The sequence below is a fragment of the Schistocerca nitens genome, chromosome 1, assembly GCF_023898315.1.
Source record: "Schistocerca nitens isolate TAMUIC-IGC-003100 chromosome 1, iqSchNite1.1, whole genome shotgun sequence".
Classification (NCBI taxonomy): Eukaryota; Metazoa; Arthropoda; class Insecta; order Orthoptera; family Acrididae; genus Schistocerca; species Schistocerca nitens.
Genome location: NC_064614.1, coordinates 383,461,682 through 383,483,382, shown reverse-complemented (window position 1 = coordinate 383,483,382; position 21,701 = coordinate 383,461,682). Strand labels below are relative to the sequence as shown.

The 21,701-nt window shown below is 35.9% G+C and overlaps 1 protein-coding gene across 2 annotated transcripts in view; it reads left to right on the top strand.

Annotated features, from left to right (window-relative positions):
- The window catches only part of LOC126249062 (CUE domain-containing protein 1), a 254,013-nt gene that overhangs the window by 188,418 nt on the left and 43,894 nt on the right, over positions 1 to 21,701 (top strand). The window contains exons 7-8 of one of the 2 annotated variants that reach the window (XR_007545599.1): positions 1,193 to 1,423; positions 14,520 to 14,646. Coding sequence is in view for 1 of the 2 variants with exons in the window: in XM_049950719.1 (XP_049806676.1) it covers positions 1,193 to 1,422 (230 nt within the window). In the remaining variant the exon portion in view is untranslated. The remainder of the gene's footprint in view (positions 1 to 1,192; positions 1,424 to 14,519; positions 14,647 to 21,701) is intronic. The other variant, XM_049950719.1, reaches the window with a different exon arrangement.

Genomic DNA, 21,701 nt, shown 5'->3' with positions numbered 1-21,701 from the left:
GAATACTTACACTTCTACCACAAAAGTCAGTATTCATGACTGCAACACTTGTGTCCTTACATGTAGTTACACTTGACATTTCGGCATTCTTCATTCCTTCCATGTCTCCCCGATCCTCCCCCCCCCCCCCCTTTTTTTTTTTTACCCACAGACTAGTAACTCTATTCCTCTCACACTGCTACTATAGAAAGCTGAGTTACTTTGATTTCTCATCTAGCATTTGACAAAAATTACAATGAGTCCTTCTTTAACATTTATTTCATTTTTTATATGTTTTAATTGTGCTGTAGTGTGTCATTCTACTCACTGTAATTATTACATTTTATTGACTCACTGTTTACTTTCTGACATGTGTTTTTGCTTTGGTGAGCAACTTTGACTTCCTTGATATTAATTAGCATTTACTGCCATTTCTTTTCAGATATAATTACTCTTGTCATATATATCATTACACCATTTTTAGTAATTTTATAACTACTTTTATGTCTTTCAGACTATAAGTTAAGATCACATTATTATTATCCACCTTCTTCATGACAGTGTTATTTGATGTTACATTATTTGGATACTTAAACACATTCATTTATAGTTTTGACAAACAAGATAATTCATTTTAGACAAACTGTATCAAACTACTAATACATTGGAGAATTTAACTGGAGAAAGTCTTGGTATATATTGTTCTTGTAATTATAAATTTGTGTGGTTTCAGGACAGGTATGCATCAAGCTGTAAGTCTGGTAGATTATTGATATTCCCTAACCACTGATTTAATATTAGATTTTGACAGTGATTGTGTGTGTGAAAAAAATGCTCTATAGTTCTGATCTGATCTTAAACTGTAAGTCTGACAACTGACTTGAAGAGATATAGTTGCCATGTCAGAGATATGCAATGACACACTACCTTCCATTGAAGAACTTTTCAGAGCATTGTGAAGGTGTGATGGTAGGTGCAGAAATACATGTTAGCATGTTTTCTTCAGTCATTGTCAAAAGGAGTGAGTGTTATTATTTTAGTCTTCCTTATAAGTGAACTGCTGGCATTTTATTACCCTTCTTAAAGTTACCAATAACATAGTGCTTTTGTTTTCAGTATAGGAGACATTGTATATGATTAATACTGAAACATGACACTTATGTTGGTTCTAATGGCCTTACATAGTTCTCTTTACAGTATTTTTGTTTTACAGTGTCACGAAAGAAGTTTGCACAGTTGGCCAGAGTTTTTACTCGTCGTAAGAAACGAAGCTCTGCAAAGGCAATTCTTAGCCAAGGTCCTGCACCATCCAGAGATAATTTGCTTTTGAATGCTGAACCCCTCTTAGATGATGATGATGATGATGACATGGATGAGCATGTTGATAAAGAAGCACAGAGTGGTCATGTTTCACCCCAAGTGCGAATAGAGCACCGAGAATAAGGTAACTAGAATACATAAAATATTTGAGAAATTTATTAAAATTTTACAGAAGAACTTACAGTGTGTTTGTTTCTCAGGAAGAGTAACATTTATAGTTTGGGCTGTAATGTAACTTTTACACACTTTGCTACCTTCACAGATTAATCATAGGTAACTGCTGCTGGCATATACACACAGTTATTATTATTGATGTCTCTCAGTTCTTCAGTCGTTCATTTTTAGTTTGTGTTGCACCTTCTGTGCTCACTTATTTCTTATCAAGTTTTTTTCTAATATTATTACCCATTCTTATGTCCATCCCAGCATCTATTAAGTTGTAGGTCAGCATGAGGTTATTTCCCCACACTTCAGTGATAGTTTGCTTCCTGTTATTATTACCCATCCTTCCCACATAAGGCTAATGGCTAGAATGGCTGGAGCAACCTTCTAATGTGAGACTAATAGTGAAAAAATCCTCTCTACATCCAGCTGTTATTGATGAATCGGGATAAAGCTAATGTTAAGTGGAAGGTCATTCACATATATAAGGAACAGGAGTGGCCCCAAAAATTGAACCCTATGGGACTCCCTTTACGATTTCCCCCAAGTCACTAAAATTTTCTACCTTCCCAACATTGTCTGAATTATTCAGTGTGACCTTTTGCATTCTGTTTTGCAAGTATGATTCAAACAAGCTGTGCGTAAAACCATCAGTTCCGTAAGACTTGAGTTCCTCTAAGAGAGTATCATGATTTACACAATCAAACACTATGGAAATATCACAAAAAATATCAACTGGTAACATATTATCAACTAAGGCTTGTACTATTTGATGAGTGAATGTATAAATAGCATTTTCAATTGAGCAACCTGGAATGCAAACTGTGATATGCTAAGTAAATTGTTTTCACTTAATTGTGTGGCTGCTCTTGAGCATATTACCTTTTCGAATGTTTTGGAAAACAGTGTTAGTAAGGAATTTGGATGATAATTATTTAAGTCTGTCCAGACACCTTTCTTATGCAGTTGATTAATAATTGCATGTTTTAACCTGGATGAAGAAATTCCCTGTGTCAGTGACATACTGCATATGTCACCAAGGACATTACTTATTAAGTTGGAATAACTTTTAAGAATTCTGTTTGAAATTCCATCAACCCTACAAGAGCTCTTGTTTTTTATATACTGACTGGCTGTCCTGCCTCCCATTTGAATGTCCTCCTTAAAATACTACAGTATTTTTTGTAGTATGCAAGTAATGCCTGATCTTCAGTCACTCCGGCCTTTACATAAATTTCACTCTTCCTCTGAAGTGAGATTTTAATTCCCTTAGTTATCCACAGCTTACTTGTTTTTTAATGGATTTTCTAGATAACTTTTTTATGTGAGCAGCTTTCAGATATTGACACAAATGACTATGGCATAAACTAAATTTGATATTAGCATCTCTTTCTACATATAACTCATCCCATACCACCCCTTTTAGCTTACTCTGCTTTGCATGAAACTGCCTCAGAGTTTTAAGATGTCGTATTGTTTATTTCCATTAAATGTGCTTCATATAGTTCATTAGCAAGATGCACATTAATTATTTCAGCCTGAGCACTGTCAATAAAAATTTATGAGTAAGTTTCCTACTAGTTTGCTGCACATGAGTTGGAAAGCTGACTACTGAAATTAGATTGACACACCCAAATAATAATTCTATTTCATTTTTTCTGTCCACATCTTTTAAGAAATCTACATTGAAATCTCTACAAACTATTAACTGTTTCTTCTTGTCTGACAGGTAGCTCAATAATGCATCTAGGTTTCTCATAAATAGCTGAATGTTTTGTAGAGGGGATCTGTAGACTGTTATAATTGTCAAAGACATATTCTGCAGTAACAACTCACAAGCATATTTTTCTTGGTTTTGATCAACACAAAAACTACTTGTTTCAACATTTTTTCTCTGTGTCCAACTATTACATATGTTGCAACTCCTTCTTTTCCCATGTTGCGTTCCTCTGAAAATCTGGAAATTAGATTATTCAGCATTTAAAAACATTCTTGAACATTTAAAACTACTTTTTTTAAGTGTATATTCTTACAAGTAATGAATTTAGGAGTGTTATCCACAAAATTACACAGTTTAGCCCATAGTATGATCTAATAAAAAGGAATTGTCACTCTTTATGATAACATTTTACTGATCTGTATTTTCTGCACATACTTCACATCACATCACAGAATGGGACAGACACAGCCACTTTTCATAACTGTAACAATTTTGTTTTGTTGTCTTTGCATTTATAACAATGAGCTTATTTGCATTCTGGAACCCACTTACTTCTCAGTGGTGATCCCAGATAGCCATGCTGCCAACTAATGAATGTTCCTCAGAAGAGTCTCCTGTTTAACCATGCGTACCATGTGTGGTTTTACCAATTCCAATCTCAGTTGCTTGAGTAATAGCTGCTTGAAATATCCAGTCCTTTGTTTGCTTTGTGTATTACAAATGCACTTATGCCAGCAAAGTTCAACATGGCATAAAATATGTATAATGAAAAGCACCTTTGTTGCCTTCCAACATTATATTCTGAATACATGGCATCAACCACTTCTGCTGCACTCTTTGTTGAATTACATAGCATAATAATCTTTGGCTTCTCATTAATCTAATTGTTTGCATGCAATGATGACACCAAGGTTACACACTTATCTCTCTTTGATATGTAGGACATCAGTGTGAAATTGTCCCTAAATCTGAATATTTCTCTGTTTTTTGTGAGGCAAGAATTCCAAAGGAATTTGTCTTTTTTGTGTGTGATGTTCCCCTGAGTGTAAGCTTATAATTTGTATAAAGTTTTCTAGCAAGATTTTAGCTTGTGAGATAATTATCAAGGGTAATTCCTTCCTGTTCACTTCACTGATTCTGAAAATCTGAGCACAGCCTCCTTGGAAAAAACCTGCAGGTTATTGTCCCACATATACCTCTAAACTTTTTACATAGTATTTTTTTGAATTTGCAATGTTAAATATTGTGATTTCATACTGTCCATGTTGTGAAGGAATGTGCACTTGGAAAGAACAGTGCCCCCAACAAAATAGGAAGATTTCATCCACTGTAAGGTATTCAGTTGTTTTTTAATGCCTTCTGCATTTTTTTTGCGAATCTCTCTGTAAAATACTTTTTATGTTCCCATCTTTTGTGAATATTATCCAATGTATCACATCTCAAAAGAAAATGAAATCTTTGCAGTGACGTACTTTGAGGAAAGATTTTTGTCTCTGTGCCACAAGTGACCCAGAATTCTTCCATATTTGTTTTGCCCCTACAAAGAATGTCATGAATGTACAAAAGACATCAAAATGCTGTAAACTTCCTTTTTCCCAATTTTCTTGCAGCATTCAGCTCATTTTTCTAAAGAGGTATTACGTGATCTGTGTAAGTATTTGTGCTCTGTAATATCAATTCAAGTAAGGCAGCCAAGTGACGTGGCGCAGTGGTTAGGACACTGGACTTGCATCCGCGAGGATAACTGTTCAATCCTGCATCCGGCCATCCTGATTTAGGTTTTCTGTGATTTCCCTAAATCGCTTCAGGCAAATGCTGGGGTGGTTCCTTTGAAAGGGCATGGCTCACTTCCTTCCCAGCCTTCCATAATCAGATGAGACCAATGACCCCACTGGTTAGTCTCTTCCACTAAATCAACCGAGCTAAACCCAATCGAGCAAGTCATCATCAATAAATAGTTTCCAGGCCTTGACAATGGCATTATAATTTCTGACTTTGCCACTGGCACCGTGCAAATGCTAAATTATATTGTGATATCTGGTATGGACATTTTGGTTGGGAACTTTTTCAGCCATTTAGTTTGTCTGTGTCTCAACAAATAGTAAGGTGATGATTCACTGCAAGAGGGATCCCAACCAAATGCGCTAGTTGCTAGAGAATCTCCATTAGTGTTGGTGAGTGTACCCACATTTCTGACACTAATGACAGCATTGTATTCACTGCCCAGTTGTTGGTCACTCACATCACTTTCTTTGTAATGATCACATCATCAGTATCACTTTTTAATAACGGTTTTTCAATTTCCTTCATACTTAGTGGACATTGACAAACCATTTTTGAGCAGTTTCATAGCACATAGTCAGTATAACAAGAAAAGTGCAAAAGCAGAAAAAGCTTGTAACGGAAGCAGGGTGTATATGACCCGGGACAACTGGGAGATCCGGGAAAAACCAGGGAATTTTTTCATCCGGGAGAAAACCGGGAAAAACCCGGGAATTTTTTAGAATTCCGGGAATTTTTCATTGTTTTAGTTTTCTGTTAAATTTTTGTAATTTTGGCTGGTAAGAACCGATACTCTAACGAAGGATGTTACTGTATCCTGCTACTGCAGAATAATACTTAATCAGTAAAACATAAATGAGAGAAAAAAACGAAAATAACTAAAATTGCAAAGGAAATGTGCCATATACGACGACGACACACAGTGCTCATGCAAGCGTGTGCGAACAGCAAAATGTGTCAAAGGCTTTAGGAAGACTGTGCAATGGTTCATAACAACAAATTACCTACAATGAGCGTGAAGTCACAACTGTTTACATTAGATTCGTTTTAGCAGTTTCGAGCGTGCTCATGCGCATGTACAGTTGAGTCGCGTTTGAATTGTAGATTCTCCCGCTTCTGGCTACAGGAATGTGGCTATTGGCTGTGCAAGCAGTTGCAGCAAGTAACTAGATGCTACCGGGGAAAGGGGGAGCCAAATTCATAATCGCGAGGGAAAAAGAACTTGTTTCACAAAGCGCTTAGCATCCAGCGCACGTTGGTCTGACAAAGATTCATATAATTTTGAAAAGCATCCCTGTTGGTTTTTGAACATTTTTGAACACATTTTAAGTTGATTTCTGAATGAATCTCAAGTTGATTTTTGAATGCGTGCATAGTGTATGTGATGTCTCTGTCAGGAGAATCCTCGTCGCACTTAGAAATAAACTTTCCGCAGACAAAAGGGGACGGGGCTATACGAGCTGAGGGAGTAAAGCCGAACGGATGAATGCCAATCGGTATCTGATTATGTTGTTGATTGGGTTTGCCAATGATCAGCGTTGTTATCATTACTAGCGAAACCCATAGATTCAGACTACCAGAATGGAAACAAACGGCTAACAGGTATAACAGGTGAGAAAGATTACGTATTATCTACTCGGTGTATCCAAAAAAATGAAACTTTTACAGAAAATTTTTGGCCAGATCGCTACACTAGTAAGGACCAGTTGTCAGCTGTTTAAGTTATATTCTGGAAGTAAGGCGGAAAACGTCTTGTACGAAAATGTAACAACACCTGGAGAATAATTGCGGGATAACTAAACCTGTGATTCTGCTAGGGTTAGTGAAGTTAATCGGCGAACAAAATTTGACAGTGGCAGGAATAGCTACAGAATTGGTGATGACAAGATTGTTTGTTAGAATGAGGAAGGAGAAGAAACGGGGACATCACACAAATTATGGAAGAATAAGACAATTCCAAATTTATATAAAAATTGCGTAATACTACTTTTCGATCTCATGCTTGAGACACCGGTGCGTATGAATGAAATGTGAAACTATTCCCTAACATAAAGCTTTTTGCTTGTAGTAGGCCTAATAGGCATTTGACATTGGTACTGTCTGGTATATTCTGTCGTGTTATAAAAATGACCATTTGTGCCAAAACGGTCTCGTTTATTAGATGTGTGTTACAAAATTGCTGCAATATTAGAAAGGCCTATTTTGTTTTATCTAGCAGACAGTGACAAAATAGATGTAATCAGATCAAGAAACCCCACCAGTCTTGGGTATTATTTGTATTAACAGCTTTTTCAGTATTAGGTAACGACATTTCGGTTTTTCCTGTAGCAAAACGTTTGATGAACTTTGATGAGGTAATAGATTCTTTCGCAGAAAGGAAAGCACACCATTTAAAGCTGCAGCAAGATTAAAGAGAGAAAAATGCTAGAAGCTAAGAATGAAGAAATCTGTACTTTCATGGTCGCCTCTTGTCTTTATTGGTTTTATGTGTCCTATATTTAATTTTACGTCACACAAAACAGCAAGGTGTTAGTTAACAGGCAATAAAGAGTGCAGATTTTCTGAAGAGTTCTTGTTCTCCCGATTACAAATAATCCCATTCACTATTAATTGTGAGGATATTTTTTTTTTTTTTGGGAGGGGGGGGGGGGGGCAAGCTGTCAAACCAGCTGACTGGGAGAAGGAGAAGCACCACAGGACATTTCAATTTCCACTGTCCTGAATGTAGTTTGATGGTATCCATTACAAAATATACACGTTTCAATACCACAGAGCGAAATACAGTGATGTGCGATAGAAGAATGCTGTTTTAAGAGACGTGGCACTGCACTTTGGCACACTTACGACCAAACAACATGTCTTACATTTCTTTGAACACACATGTTCTATGTTTCAAACTTTTCAGAAAGATGTGTGCGCTGCAAGATGAACATATTTTTGAAAAATCGATTTTTTTGTAGTATTGACCCGGTTAGCAAATATCGTAGATCCAGGACTGATGCGCAGAGCAGTTTGAGTTATTGTGGGTAGTTTCCACGTTACCCGTGTTTAAATTTAGTGATTTTGCTGTTTCTACTTCGTTTACTCTCACGTCAAATGAAAACAAAAATATCTGTGGCCGGGGGCTATCAAGTGAATTAAAATACATTCACATAATTACGGAAGGCTAAAATATGTTATTAGTTTAAGATTTTATTTTATTCTCAACTTTCGGACAGTGGAGTTATTTTTGTCTGTTTGCTATAGAAATTTGACTTTTATTAACCTTTTCTGCAGAGGCAGTCAATGTATTTGAAACGAAATGTTTAATTCCACAGTTTCAACTGTTCACTGCATTTAAAGTGCACGGTTTCATCTTCTAGCACGTATGGCATTATGCCATTATAAAAAAGAACCAAACATGATGTAATACATTACGGTGCTCCAGGAAAATTTAAATCCTGAAAACCACACTGAAAAACTTAATATCAGGTCAAGGTCTACTTCATTGGGAATCTGGACATACGAATGTGCACTTTAAGTAGGCTATGCACTTTAAATGTGCACATTTCAGCATGGTTCACGAAATTCCGATACTGTTGGAGTATCCTCTGATGTCTTGTTTCTTTTATGACATAATGTATGATCTTTCAATGTTTTACACATACGTACATACGAGCTTGTAACATCATGGTAGCTGCGCAAGCGCGGTGTCGCCTGTTATCTGCGCTTTGTGGCAACTGCTGAAATGAACCTATTTCTAACAAGTAGCCGGAAAATATTGCGAATGGTGGTTTGAAAGGCATTACTTTCAAAGTCAATATCCTTTTACGTAAGTTGAACTATGTGCGAGAATGTTCCATGAATTTCTTAAATCACAGAGCGTTTGACTCTCATTTAAAAATCAACTCTTTGATGACGACCCATTTAGAAGAATTTTGTACCCTGAAGATCAGACATTTATGTCACTATTAAAAATTTTACTGGCACATTTGTGTGATATATCTTAAAATGTAACACTCGCAAAAAAGATCAACATTATATGCAAAAGCTTAGCTTCTCTTGCAGCTTATTAACCTTACAGACGAAAATTATGTGTGAAAGCTTTGCTTTTCTTGTAGCAACACTACGTATATTAATTTAAACCATTAACTTTCTGTGTTTATGTGTTCGTGCTACGTAATGTTGCTGATGACCGACTATATCACGTGTCCTATGCTCTGAATACCCGTTGTCATCGGCTGGCGAGATCATGTGACATGAGCCACAACTGGCTTACAGAAGCGCATCGCAATCTCGATTTCAATGATTCGGAAAGTAACATGCGGTGTTTGGTGGAATTCTAATGTATACTTTCATAATACGAAAATACGTAGCGTACATGTTGTTGTACGTCAAAGATATTTCCAAAACGTGTCTTTTTCCCTGAGTTTTGTTTTCTAAAGTGCCGGAAATTCAACGCCCGTGTATAAAATCATAACCATTCAAAGAATTGATCAGTTTTGCATGGAAAATATAATGTCACTTAACACGGAAAACGTGTTTTTTCACCCAGGAGAAAGTGTATTTTTACCCGGGAAATCCGGGAAAAATCCGGGAATTTTTTTTCCTTGTCCACGTATACACCCTAGGAAGAGACTGGATCTCTCAGACCCAGAACATGTTTCTTCTTGATTCAGCAATCAGCGGACTCTCTAGGAAGTTGAAAGTTACTGTGAATGGCTTACTCATAAGTTGCATATTCTCACAGCTATTTTTTTAAAACAAAATCTGACTGGGTGTGAGTGCCCCAGCCCATCCATTCCAGGGTTAAAACCATATTTCACACTCATCTTCAGTTAGTGTTTCCATGTCAGTTGTTACATCCTTTTAAATAATTAATAGTTAAACCTGTCATAAATGCTATAGCTCAGATGCCAGTTGCGTCTTAGAACTTGCCCAGGTAGCCAAGCACATTAAAGCACCCACTTCTGGGACTTGGGGAGAGGGAACAGGCCCCAAACGAAATTCGCCTCATGGATTAATGACAGCAGCCAGTGGGCTGGTCAGCCTGGTTGTGGTTTTTCATAATTCCTTGTTTCCATGTTCCACGTCAGTTATGCAGTGAGCAAAAACTTTGAAAAACTTTTCTCACACCTAGGTGGAGACAGAAGTGGTACATGGATTCCTCCTTGGAGGGGAGGGAGGTGAGCTGGTGGGAGGTAACAGTAGCTTTAAAATGCCTTGGGAGTGGAGTCCCCATCATAATAATAGGCCATATACAGGTATGGTTGGTTCTCTATGATAATTAATAAGTACCATACTAGTCCCGGCCCAGGTTGGGCTTGATATAGGGCACTGGAGTATTTGCATCTTAGAACATGTTAAATGGAAGAGAGGAAGAATTGGGAGCTTTATTATCCTTCAAAAGTGTTGCATTAAGAATACCTTAAGAAACTGTTTTCCCTCCTCATTAATTATTGTCTGCTACATACATGATCATTTTAGTATTGTCCAAGCATTTTTGTGGCATTGGACAGAAAATCATCTATAATGTTGAATAAACATGAGTTACACAAGGGAGTACTGTGTAGCATGCAGTGAGAAGTAGAAAGGTTAATGTAATACACATCCAGAACTAGTTAACACAAAAGATGAAATTGTATGCAGGTGTAAGATTTTATTGCTTCGTTCCTTTCTAATCATAAATTTTATCATGTGTCAGCTAAGAGATGTCAGTCACATTTTCTCTGGTATTTTGACAGATATTCACATTGTGTAGTCAGCCAGCCCAAAGAAATATTGCTCATCAGTGTTTCATTGAACACTCAATGTCAAATGAAAAAATTGATTTGTTTCTTGTTAAAAAGAGATAGAGAGGGGTGGGTGTGGGGGGGAGGGGGGGTGGGGGGGGGGGCAGGGGAGAAGAAGAAACAGAAGAAGAAGAAGAATTGTAATTGAAATTTTACTTTTTCCCATTCAGTGGAGTGTCCCATATTCGCCTAGTGTGAGATTCCTTTTTACTATATATATTAACAGGGAGAGAAAAATGGAATGGATGACAAATTTTTCAGTAGTGACTTTGTAGTCCTGTTGTATGGTGGTAGCAAACAGTGTGGCTTGGATCATTGCATGAGACTGGGCAAGTCAGACACAAAAGGTGTGTGAACAAATATTAACTGATCTTTCAGCATCATTTGCTGTTATCAGATACATTAGAGACTGATCATAAAACAGTCTTGTAATGTGCTACTTTCAATATCTTTCAACAAAAACAATTATTGATAAATTTATTTAATTGAATATAATACAGGGAAACATTCCACGTGGGAAAAATATATCTAAAAACAAAGATGATGTGACTTACCAAACGAAAACGCTGGCAGGTCGATAGACACACAAACAAACACAAACACACACACAAAATTCAAGCTTTCACAACCAATGGTTGCTTCATCAGGAAAGAGGGAAGGAGAGGGAAAGATGAAAGGATGTGGGTTTTAAGGGAGAGGGTAAGGAGTCATTCCAATCCTGGGAGCGGAAAGACTTACCTTACGGGGAAAAAAGGATGGGTATACACTCACACACACACACATATCCATCCACACATATATAGACACAAGCAGACATATTCAAAGTTTATGCCTTTCAAAAAATTTATTTAATTGGATAGATAAAAAAATCTGCTCACCAATTGGCGGCAGAACACACACATAAAAGACTGCTGTGATAGGCAAGCTTTCAGAGTCAGTGGCTCCTTCTTCAGGCAGAAGGGTTGAAGAGGAAGGAAACAGGGTGAAGGAAGAGGACTGGAGAGGTCTACGAAAAGGTGTAGATACAGTCTTTCCTTCTCATCCCGTACGGTGAGTCTCCCCTGACCCTGAGTTCTGGGTGACTTTCCCAAAATCTGTTCTTTTTCCTTGACCTCTCCAGTCCTTTTCCTTCACCCTGCTTCCTTCTCCTTCAACCCTTCTGCATGAAGAAAGAGCCACTGGCACTGAAAGCTTGCCTATCACAACAGTCTTTTACGTATGTGTTCTGTTGCCGCTTGGTGAGTAGATGTTTCATCTATCCATTTCAATATATTTCTTATTACAGCCTGGTGAAGTTTCAGTTTCATTATGCTCACTTGTCCCACCTCATGTGCTGGCTTGTACACTGTGGACTGTCTGTTACTGCCATGGAGCAACACTATATTGTTGCTGCTAGATTACTCTTCATTCTTCATGTTTTCATATACCTATTAATATATATTGTTAAACTGAAAGTCTGACTAGGCATATTTAGAATTGGTGTATTAATGTGCACATAAAATTTGAATGCTGTGTTGTTCTCCATGATTTTTATCATGCATCACTGAGAGGACTGTGGCCCAGAAAACCTCCACTGTTATACACAGACCTGAACAGCAATTCGCTGCGGTGGACAGTTTGGAACACCAATAATGTGACAATTCACTGATCCTCTTCTGACCTTATAGAAAGACCTACTGGGTCCAAACTTCCATGCTGGTGACAATAAAAAGCTCTTGAAAGGATTGGGACATTATATGGATTATGCCATTATGCCAGGACCTTCTGTACTAGTTGTGCAAATCCTCAGTGTGACCATGACGCTCTGTGCCAGTTAGTGGATCTACTGTGGGTGACTGCAATATTAGTGTGTACCCAGGACCAAAAACAGTTCTATATGAACTGATGAAAGATGCTGCAATTTCCTGGCTAGATGGCAAAGACATTAATTTTTAAGGATTATGTGTTTACTGTCCATCTTCCTTAAAACTGTCAACTCTTTTAATGTAAATTTATTGTTTCACTTAATTGCCCTTTTTATTACTTACATTATTGTTAATTTAATGTTATTTTTATTGCTAATCTTGAAGTCTAAAATTACATGGCTACCCTGGAATTCACGATAAGAGTCTGGCAGAGGGTTCTTTGAATCAACTTCAGACTATTTCTCTGCCATTCGACTCTCTTAACAGCACATACAAAAAATGAACACTTAAATTTTTCCTTATGAGCTCTGATATCTCTTATTTCATTGTGATCATCATTTCTCCATATGTAGGTTGGCATCAATAAAATATTTTCGCATTCAGAGAAGAAATTTGGTAATTGAAATTTCATGACAAGATCTTGCCACAACAAAAAACATGCCTTATTTTAATAATTGCCACTCCAACTTGTGTATCATATCCATGAAACACTCTGCTTATTTCGTGATAATACAAAATGAGCTGCCCTTCTTTCAATTTTTTCGATATCCTCTGTCAATCCTACCTGCTACGGATCCAATACTGCACAACAATACTCTGGAAGAGGGCACCTAATCATAACACAGGAAATCTATTTAGTAGACCTGTTGCATCTCCTGAGTGTTCTGCAAATAAAACAACAGTCTTTGGTTTGCCTTCCTCACAAAATAGTCTATGTGATTGTTCCAATCTGAGTTAATCGTAATTGTAATTCCTAGATATTTAATTGAATTGACAGCATGTGGATTTGTGTGATGGGTCATTCACTTTATTGTTCCTTTCTACTGGTTCGTACAGATTAGTTTTACTGGCCACTTTAAATTCCATTGCGTTGCACATTGTTCTGCCCATTTTATTGCCTATTTTATATTTATTTTATAGCTTATACACACAAAACTTGAGATGATACTTTTCTCAGCTCCTCAGCTGGAGTAATGTAAAAGTTTAATGTACTGTGTACCATATATTACCATGTACCATATTTATGCCAAACAATAAATAAAACATGTAAAATAATAGTACAGTGTCCATCCTTGGCACACTAATGTACAGAAGGTGTCACAAAATCAGTTATGTTTAAAATCGTTATATCTCACATTTATTTTTATATAAGAAGTGGTGCCTGGTATTTACTTTATATGCAGTTGAAATCACATGTTGGGTAAATCCACAGTTTTTAAATGTAGATCTTGACATTTTTTGTCAAATTTAAATGTGTTGTTCACCCATTATCTTTCACTGATTGTTTCAAAACTCCTGCATGTATCATGGAAATTGTGTTATTTTGAATTCTGAGTGCTACAAAAATGTATTTTGTACGACAAAAGACCCTTCCATCAGTTGTAAACTACATATGTGCTTTCTGTAAATTTTGGCAGTGGTATCCTTATTGGACAGTCATCCCTTATATATTCAATGTATATCTACATGATAACAAGGGAATCAATGTGAGAATGCCAAGTAATTTAAGTGGGTCACTGGAAAATCCACTTGCTGTTAAGCAGGGTCTATTGTTATTCTGCATATCAAATTACGTAAGGCATTAGCAGGGGCATTAGCAGAAGACTACCTGTATAATGTTCAGAAATGATTTTTTTTTATATGAGATTTAACACAGCTTGTTGTCTCTGATAATTATACTATCCTGGTGAATGGTGTCAAATGTTTATGAAGAGTACTATACACGGCAGTAGTTTTAAATATATATCTTCTGATTTTTGGTGTCCAAACTTTAAATAAATGCACATTTTAATTTAACCTGTAATCAAACCTTTATTTTAGGTATATTGTCTGAGTTGATAATTTGAAGCAGGCTAATTGACACCCTTCTTTTTTTTCCAGACTGATTCTGGAGCGAGAATTCACCTGTAAATGGAAAAGCCTTAGTTTTGTCTTGGCTTATGTCTACAATGCTTGCATCTTACTTAAATTATGTGATTTTCACTTCTGTATAGTATAAAGTGAATTTGTAAGTATGTGCCGTTTTTTGTGTGTGTGTGTGTGTGTGTGTGTGTGTGTGTGTGTGTGTGTGTATGTTTCCGAGAGAGAGAGAGAGAAGGCAGTTGTGAAGCTACAGTGAAGTGCTGCCGTTTCACTATGTCTCATATACATTTATCAGGCGCTCATATTAAGTAATTTCCACCATTTCTGTTATAAATTATCTCTTTATGAATATTTAATTGGTTTAGCTTGCTTTGAAGAGTACTGGGTTTATTGAATTAACAGAATTAGATCACCTGCTTAGAACTCGGACTTAAAATTTATCTTTGTTTATATGACACACATCTTTCTTGTTTAAATTAAATTTTTGTTTTGAGGAAAGAATTTGGAACAGCAACGAGAGACATGAAAGATACATGAAATATGCCACTTGCAGACTTGATTGTTGCAGCACAATTTGTCCTCCTTTGATACAGGCTAGTACAGGCAAGAAACTTTACCACTGGTAGAGTTATTAGGCAGTTCTTCCGTACTACATATACTGACATGTTGCAGTTTATTGTCCACAGTGGTTACTTCATAATATTTTTGTTTGATATGCTTGCTGAAAAATGTTAACATTTAATGAGAATGGTAGAACTTTATAGCTTTGAGCACTGGAGCTAATGACAGGCTTGTACTTCCTTCAAACATTATTTGTAGTTTGTAAAAACTTCTGAGTACTTTGATAATGAAGTAACTGAAAAAGATTATGATTGTCTGTGAAAGTAATATATGTTTCTCAAGTTGTAAGTTAAAGACATTGTTAAATGAAGTGACAGGACTGCAAAGTTTTGCAATCACTGAAAAGAGTTCATCATTGCTAATCACATACTAAAACAATTATTAGTAGTCCACTCAAGGTCAGACATATCATTAGGTTGCAAATTGAAGACCAGAAGGAGGAAAGGGGATGGGAGAGCCGGTGATACTTCTTTGCATTTACTAAAATACTTGTAGATCAACAGTTTCTTAACTATTTTTGTAGACAAGAATTTATCCAATGGGGGGAGGGCAGCTGACACCTCCCTCCCCCCCCCCCCCCCCCCCCCAAAAAAAAGTCTTCACAAACCTAACTCTCATTCTGCCATCTCAGATAGACAGATGCATCAATTCCCTACCACTTTGAAGAAAACTAAAACAGGTAGTGGATACTGACCAGTAGCAGATATACCCTTTGTCACTTGTCATTAAATCTGAAATCTGTTTCATAGTTCATTATGAAAATAACATGAATTAACAGCCCCTCTCCATCCACCTCCCTCCATCAACTCAGATCCGGGGTACACTCTTGTTTGTAGATACACAAAATGAATGGAGATATCATACAAAAAACCATATTACAAAGAAATTTCATTCCCTTAGCTGTTTGCCTATCAACAACTGTGTTCTATACATCCACCTTGCCTTAATTTTCTCTGTTGTTGGCTCTGACAAGGGGAACATACTTACTCATTATCACTGATTTCGTCCAGTTGTGTGGTATACGCAGGGCATGGCCACAAATGAAAGTGGCAGAAATGTGAGTTCCAGCTGGCCAAGTTTTGGAAAAAATACCATTTGTGATGTGGGTGAGGAAAGGCATGAGCCATTTATGTTAGCCTAATTTCCAGGCAATGATCGGCACAGTGGAAAGAGCACAGAATGTTAATCGGAGGGTCGTGGGGATGAGTTCCAGTGCAGAAACTTTGTTATTTCCAACATTTTCATTATATACACAACAAATAAACCAAATAATGCTCAGTATATTTTATTTATTAATAAATTTTCCATAAAAGGCTTGAGGAGAAAAGTCAAAGGAAAATTTGAGATTGCAAGCAAATTTCCTAGACAGGATTCCCCTGCATTCCACTAGTGCATCTCTGCAATGTTTGTCTTTTGTGTCAGGTAAGGAATTTGGCCAGAAGCCCTCAAACCTGCTCTTATCTCATTGAGAGAGAGAAAAATAAATTGCTTTCTGAGAAAACTGCATAAAAATTTATTCTGCTGTAAATCACGAGCTATCCTCACCAATATTTGGCTAAATGATGCATAACACATGGGTTGGTGTGAATCTGTATAATGAGAGAGAACTTTTTATGAAAGCAAAAAAATTGTTTTTCTGTAGAAACTTTAAAACAACTATGTAGCATTTATAATATGTGCAGGATGCTGAGAAAATAACTGCTTCCCCTGTTTTTATGATATCACCCCAACACAAGTAAATTATCAACTGCAAAATAATAAAACTGTCTAATTTTGTATGTGAAGTTCTTGTGTATGTCTAACAATCCCTCCTTGGAATTTGATTTGCAATCCCAAATTTTCCTTTAATTTTCGTGTATTTTGTGAAAAATATTAATAAGTACAATATATTGGGAATTATTTTCGTTTATGTTCTATGTACATAACATAAAATTTTGGAAATAAAAATAAATGAAAAAATTCCTGAGCCCTGCAACTCTTAGATTTCCGTTCTGTACTCTTTGTGCTGGCTGAGAACTATGCTAATGTAAATGGCTCATGCTTTGCCCGAACCATAACAAATATTTCCCCCCCCCCCCCCCCCCCTTACACATGACCATGTGAGTTACCACTTCTGTCACTTTCATTTGAGCCCAAGCCCTCCATATGTCCTAAACCTGGATGAAATCAGTGATAATGAGTAGGCACAGTCTTCTGCTTGAACTCATTAACTTCATGCAATGTTTATTACTTTCTTTGGTTAAAATTGATTTTTGACCTAAATAAATGTGTATCACTATTTTTAGTCAGTTGGGGTATAATACTCATACAATAAGTTGTTAGGAGCATACTTTTTATCTGTCACAGCCTTTAAAAACAAATTTCTGAATCCAGGGGTGTAGTGTATTATTTTATTACATTCAGCCTATCCTAAGTCACATTATTAGTAGTTATTTTGACAATTTTTATTCTTTTTTTTTTGTAGTTCATCCTTTGTAAGATATCTTAGAATCTCATTCAGTTGATAAAATGATCTGATAATGATTTAGCTTGTTTTAAGACAAGTGATATTTGAAAGCTGTGATGGACTTCAGTTTCACTTTTAAATTGAATTTGCTGTTTTCTGTATAAAAAAAGCAGACTTAAGATTCATATTTTGTTTTGCTCATCTTTGATTGTTACAAATTTGTGTCCTGATTTCAGTAGTGAAAATGACATCTAGTGGTGTGCTGTTATATGATTCCAAGTTTGTTGAGTTAAGTTCATGTGTGATAGATTTCTCTTGTCAGAAATAGATTTAATATTTTGTGAAGTATCACAAGTGGCTGAATAATCTAATCTAAACCAAACTATCATGTAATTATTAGTATTTCCCATCCTCAGTACCATAGTCTGTTCAGGAGACCAAAAAGTTTTTGTGTTGCTCGGTGTTAAGATTTCTTGTATAGCTTCCTACTACTTCTGTATATTACACTTCCTTCATTCCAACAACTTATTATTTTATCTATGGTATAGTATTTTCATTTATTCTCTTTTTCATATACATCACATGGTATGTTTGTTATTTTTGTTTCTTTTGCTTGTACACTCTTAGTACATCTTAAGTTTGCCTAAGGAACACAATAATAACTGTTGTCTGTTGACTCTTATTTTCTCAGTATCTTTTTTCTCCTACAACAGGAACTCTTTTTAAATTGTTTTTTGTGTTTGTCTCTCTTGACTAGTCTCTTGGCTGCAAGTAAGGTTCCTGATGATTTACTTGTTAAGTCATGCATATGAGTTTGAATAGTGCATTTTTTATTTTCTTTGCGGTCATATATTGTGGCATATTTGGAGTAGTATGATCTTTAAGAGAAGCAAATTTAAATCTGCATGTGATGATATGACATACAGATCTCTTCCATTAGTTTATTAGTTTTATTGTTAAGAAAATACTTGGTTGTAGATGAATTAATTGTCTGTGATTCTAGGATAATTGATTTATTAAAATGGTAAAGAAATAATGAAAATATTCCAGGCTGCTTGTTTTGTTGTGCACAGAGGGGCTGGGGCAAGGAGACAAAATGCAAAGCACATCAACCACATGCCAAAAGAGAAACACAGAATCTGAAGCCAGTAATACTTCTTCTTCTTCTTCTTCTTCTTCTTCTTTTCCCCAGTGAAATATGTTTGGAACCTTTTCAGAATACCAGTACAGTAACCAGATCTCTGTGTTTTACACTCTTTCATAATTTTTGTTGCTTCAATTAAAGATTTGCTAGATGTTATATTCTCTATTAGTGTTTATTTCACCTAAAAATTAAATTTAAGCTCATCACAGATCTTGACATACATGATGCATTAATATTCATTTTTTACTGATTTCTCTCTCACTTCTTTGCCTATTACTTCTATATATGCATGAATGGTTGAGCTATCTCTATGAGAAATAATTAGTCCAAACTCTTCCTGCATTGAGTGGGCGGCACAGTGGTTAGCACACTGGACTCACATTTGGGAGGACAACGGTTCAAATCCGTGTCTGGCCATCCTGATTTAGGCTTTCTGTTATTTCCCCAGATCACTTCAGGCAAATGCCGGGATGGTCCCTTTGAAAGGGTGTGACCGACTTCCTTCCCCATCCTTCCCTAATCCAATTGGACTGATGGCCTCACTGTTTGGTCCCTTCCCCCAAATCAACTGGTCAACTCTTCCTGCTGCTACTTTTCCATGCTGATTTACACTAACACCTATTTTCTTGAATAAGACAGAAACTATTTCATTGTATCTGATGTTGATTGCATTCATTCTGTATCATTAAAATTATTTCACTGAAATAACATTAATCGGTCACGTTTGGAAACAATGTTCTGTTGGAAACATTTAGTTCAACAACCAAAGTGCATTACTGTTTAATATTGGATGGTGATCCAAAAGCAACTTTAAAAGGGTGCTAGTTGAGATTATTGTAATTGTTATTTATAATTTTTATTGTTGTTACTTTTATTTGTATTTTCAACCGTTAAGAAGTTTGATTAGAATATTTTCTGTATTGTGTGTCTTACTAAAATTATTAAGACACATGTTGTGAAGTGGTTATCTAACAGTATTCAATTTTACTGGAGTTCATACAACTTGTACTACAATCTGAAAGACACAAAATTCGTTGATAGATCTGATTACTTTAATTTTCTCAGAAGCATTAAGCAAAAGGTAGAAGCCTACTACTCAATGGCCTACTTGACGTCAGCTTGCTGTCAGGTTTTAATGAGTTTATGTGTAATTGTTTTCTAAGCATGTAGTAGAAATGATAACTACACAACTCTTTAGCTTCATTTGTATATTGCTCTTACACTGGTACACTGTTTATTATGGTTCTTACTTTGTGAGGGAAGGTATAATGGCAGCGAAGCATTTTTCTTGCCAAAGAATCATAATATGTAGGAGTAACACTTCTTCACAAGTTGTGTAATGTGTTAGTCTTTGTTTAACTTCCAGAATGTTGATCTATTTTCTTTTATGTGATACAGTGAAAAAAGATGAAAAGTTATCTTATATCAATGTACAAAAGAAACTGTATTACAATACTTTGTTAATCATGGTTATGGTTTATGTAGTGCTGTTAAAGTGCTAGTAATTGCAGCTGTTTATTCATAATGATTCATTGTTGCTAGTTTGTTTTGTTATGAATTTCATAAATTATTTGGAACGTTAATTTCTTGCTAAAAGGATTTGTGAAATGATGTGGTTCATTCATTATTATGTGTAGTTATTTTAGATCAGAATACCACATATGATTCTTTTGAATGTACTGTGATAGTGAAGCAAAAAAGTATAGTACAGAAATTGGTGACTAGGTATCAGAATAGATAATTAAGAGGCCTTCACTAATATATATGTATATAAATAGATTTAAACTGATCTTATGTGAATTTGAAATATTTTGTAAACATTTGATTTTTATAACAGTTATTTCATGTTGTGAGTTAAGAGAGTGGTTGCTTGTGAGTGTTTTTGCTTTGCAAGGATCAAAAGAGAAGAAATTGAAAGCTGAGCTTTGTGCGTAATGTAAATGAATCTTATATGCTAGTCACTTCTGAGCTAGTCGCATCTCCTTTTTTACTGCTGCTTTTTATAAAAAGAACTTATAATGCATAGTGCTTACAGTTTCTTTATTCAGCATAAACAAACAGTTGTAAATCTATTTGTTGTTTCACTTTATTCAATACTGTAAAAAGTTAGAATAGCAGTTCATGGTGTACCAAAGATCTTAGCTGTTGTAGAGTACCTAATGTACTGTTTTATAAAATGTGACTGACAAATAATCTGTATTATACTGTACTAATTATCAGTTGCAGTCAGTCTGATATGAAAAGTACTCTGTTGTGATATTTTAAGCCATCCATTGTTTTGTATTGTTGATGGGTTGACAGTAACATAATATGTCCTAAATAGTTCTTTTTGAATACTTGTTGATATTAATTTACTTGCATTGAAATATTTCAGATTTGCAAGTGGATTATACAAGTTAGTTTTATTACAGAAAAAATATACTTAAATTATGTTACTATTATTACAGACAATGTGAACTCTGTGCTAATGCCCCTATAAACAGGGAAGTAATATTGTATAATGGTTGTTTTTATTGCAGTTCCCTTAAACAAAATATCAGTCTTCTTCTTTCCTATTTTATTTATTTATTTATTTTTGTGGGAATTAAGTGAATTCCAGCTCCATTCATTGTATGTATTGTCATCCTTGCCCAAACAGATTACACTGGTTCAGTATTTGTAGTTCAGACACAAGAGAACAAGTGTGAGGTATAAAATATCTCACTGATACATTTACCATGCAGCAGAGATGCTGAGTCACAGATAGGCACAACAAAAAGACTGTCACACTATAAGCTTTTGGACAGCAAGGCCTTTGTCAAAAATAAATGACAGACAGACACACCCACCCACACATGACTACAACCTCTGGCAGCTGAACGGTGTGAGTTGAGTTCAGTTTGTGTGCGTGTGTGTGTGTGTGTGTGTGTGTGTGTGTGAGAGAGAGAGAGAGAGAGAGAGAGAGAGAGAGAGAGATTGCGCATGCACGTGTGTCTGTCATCTATTTTCG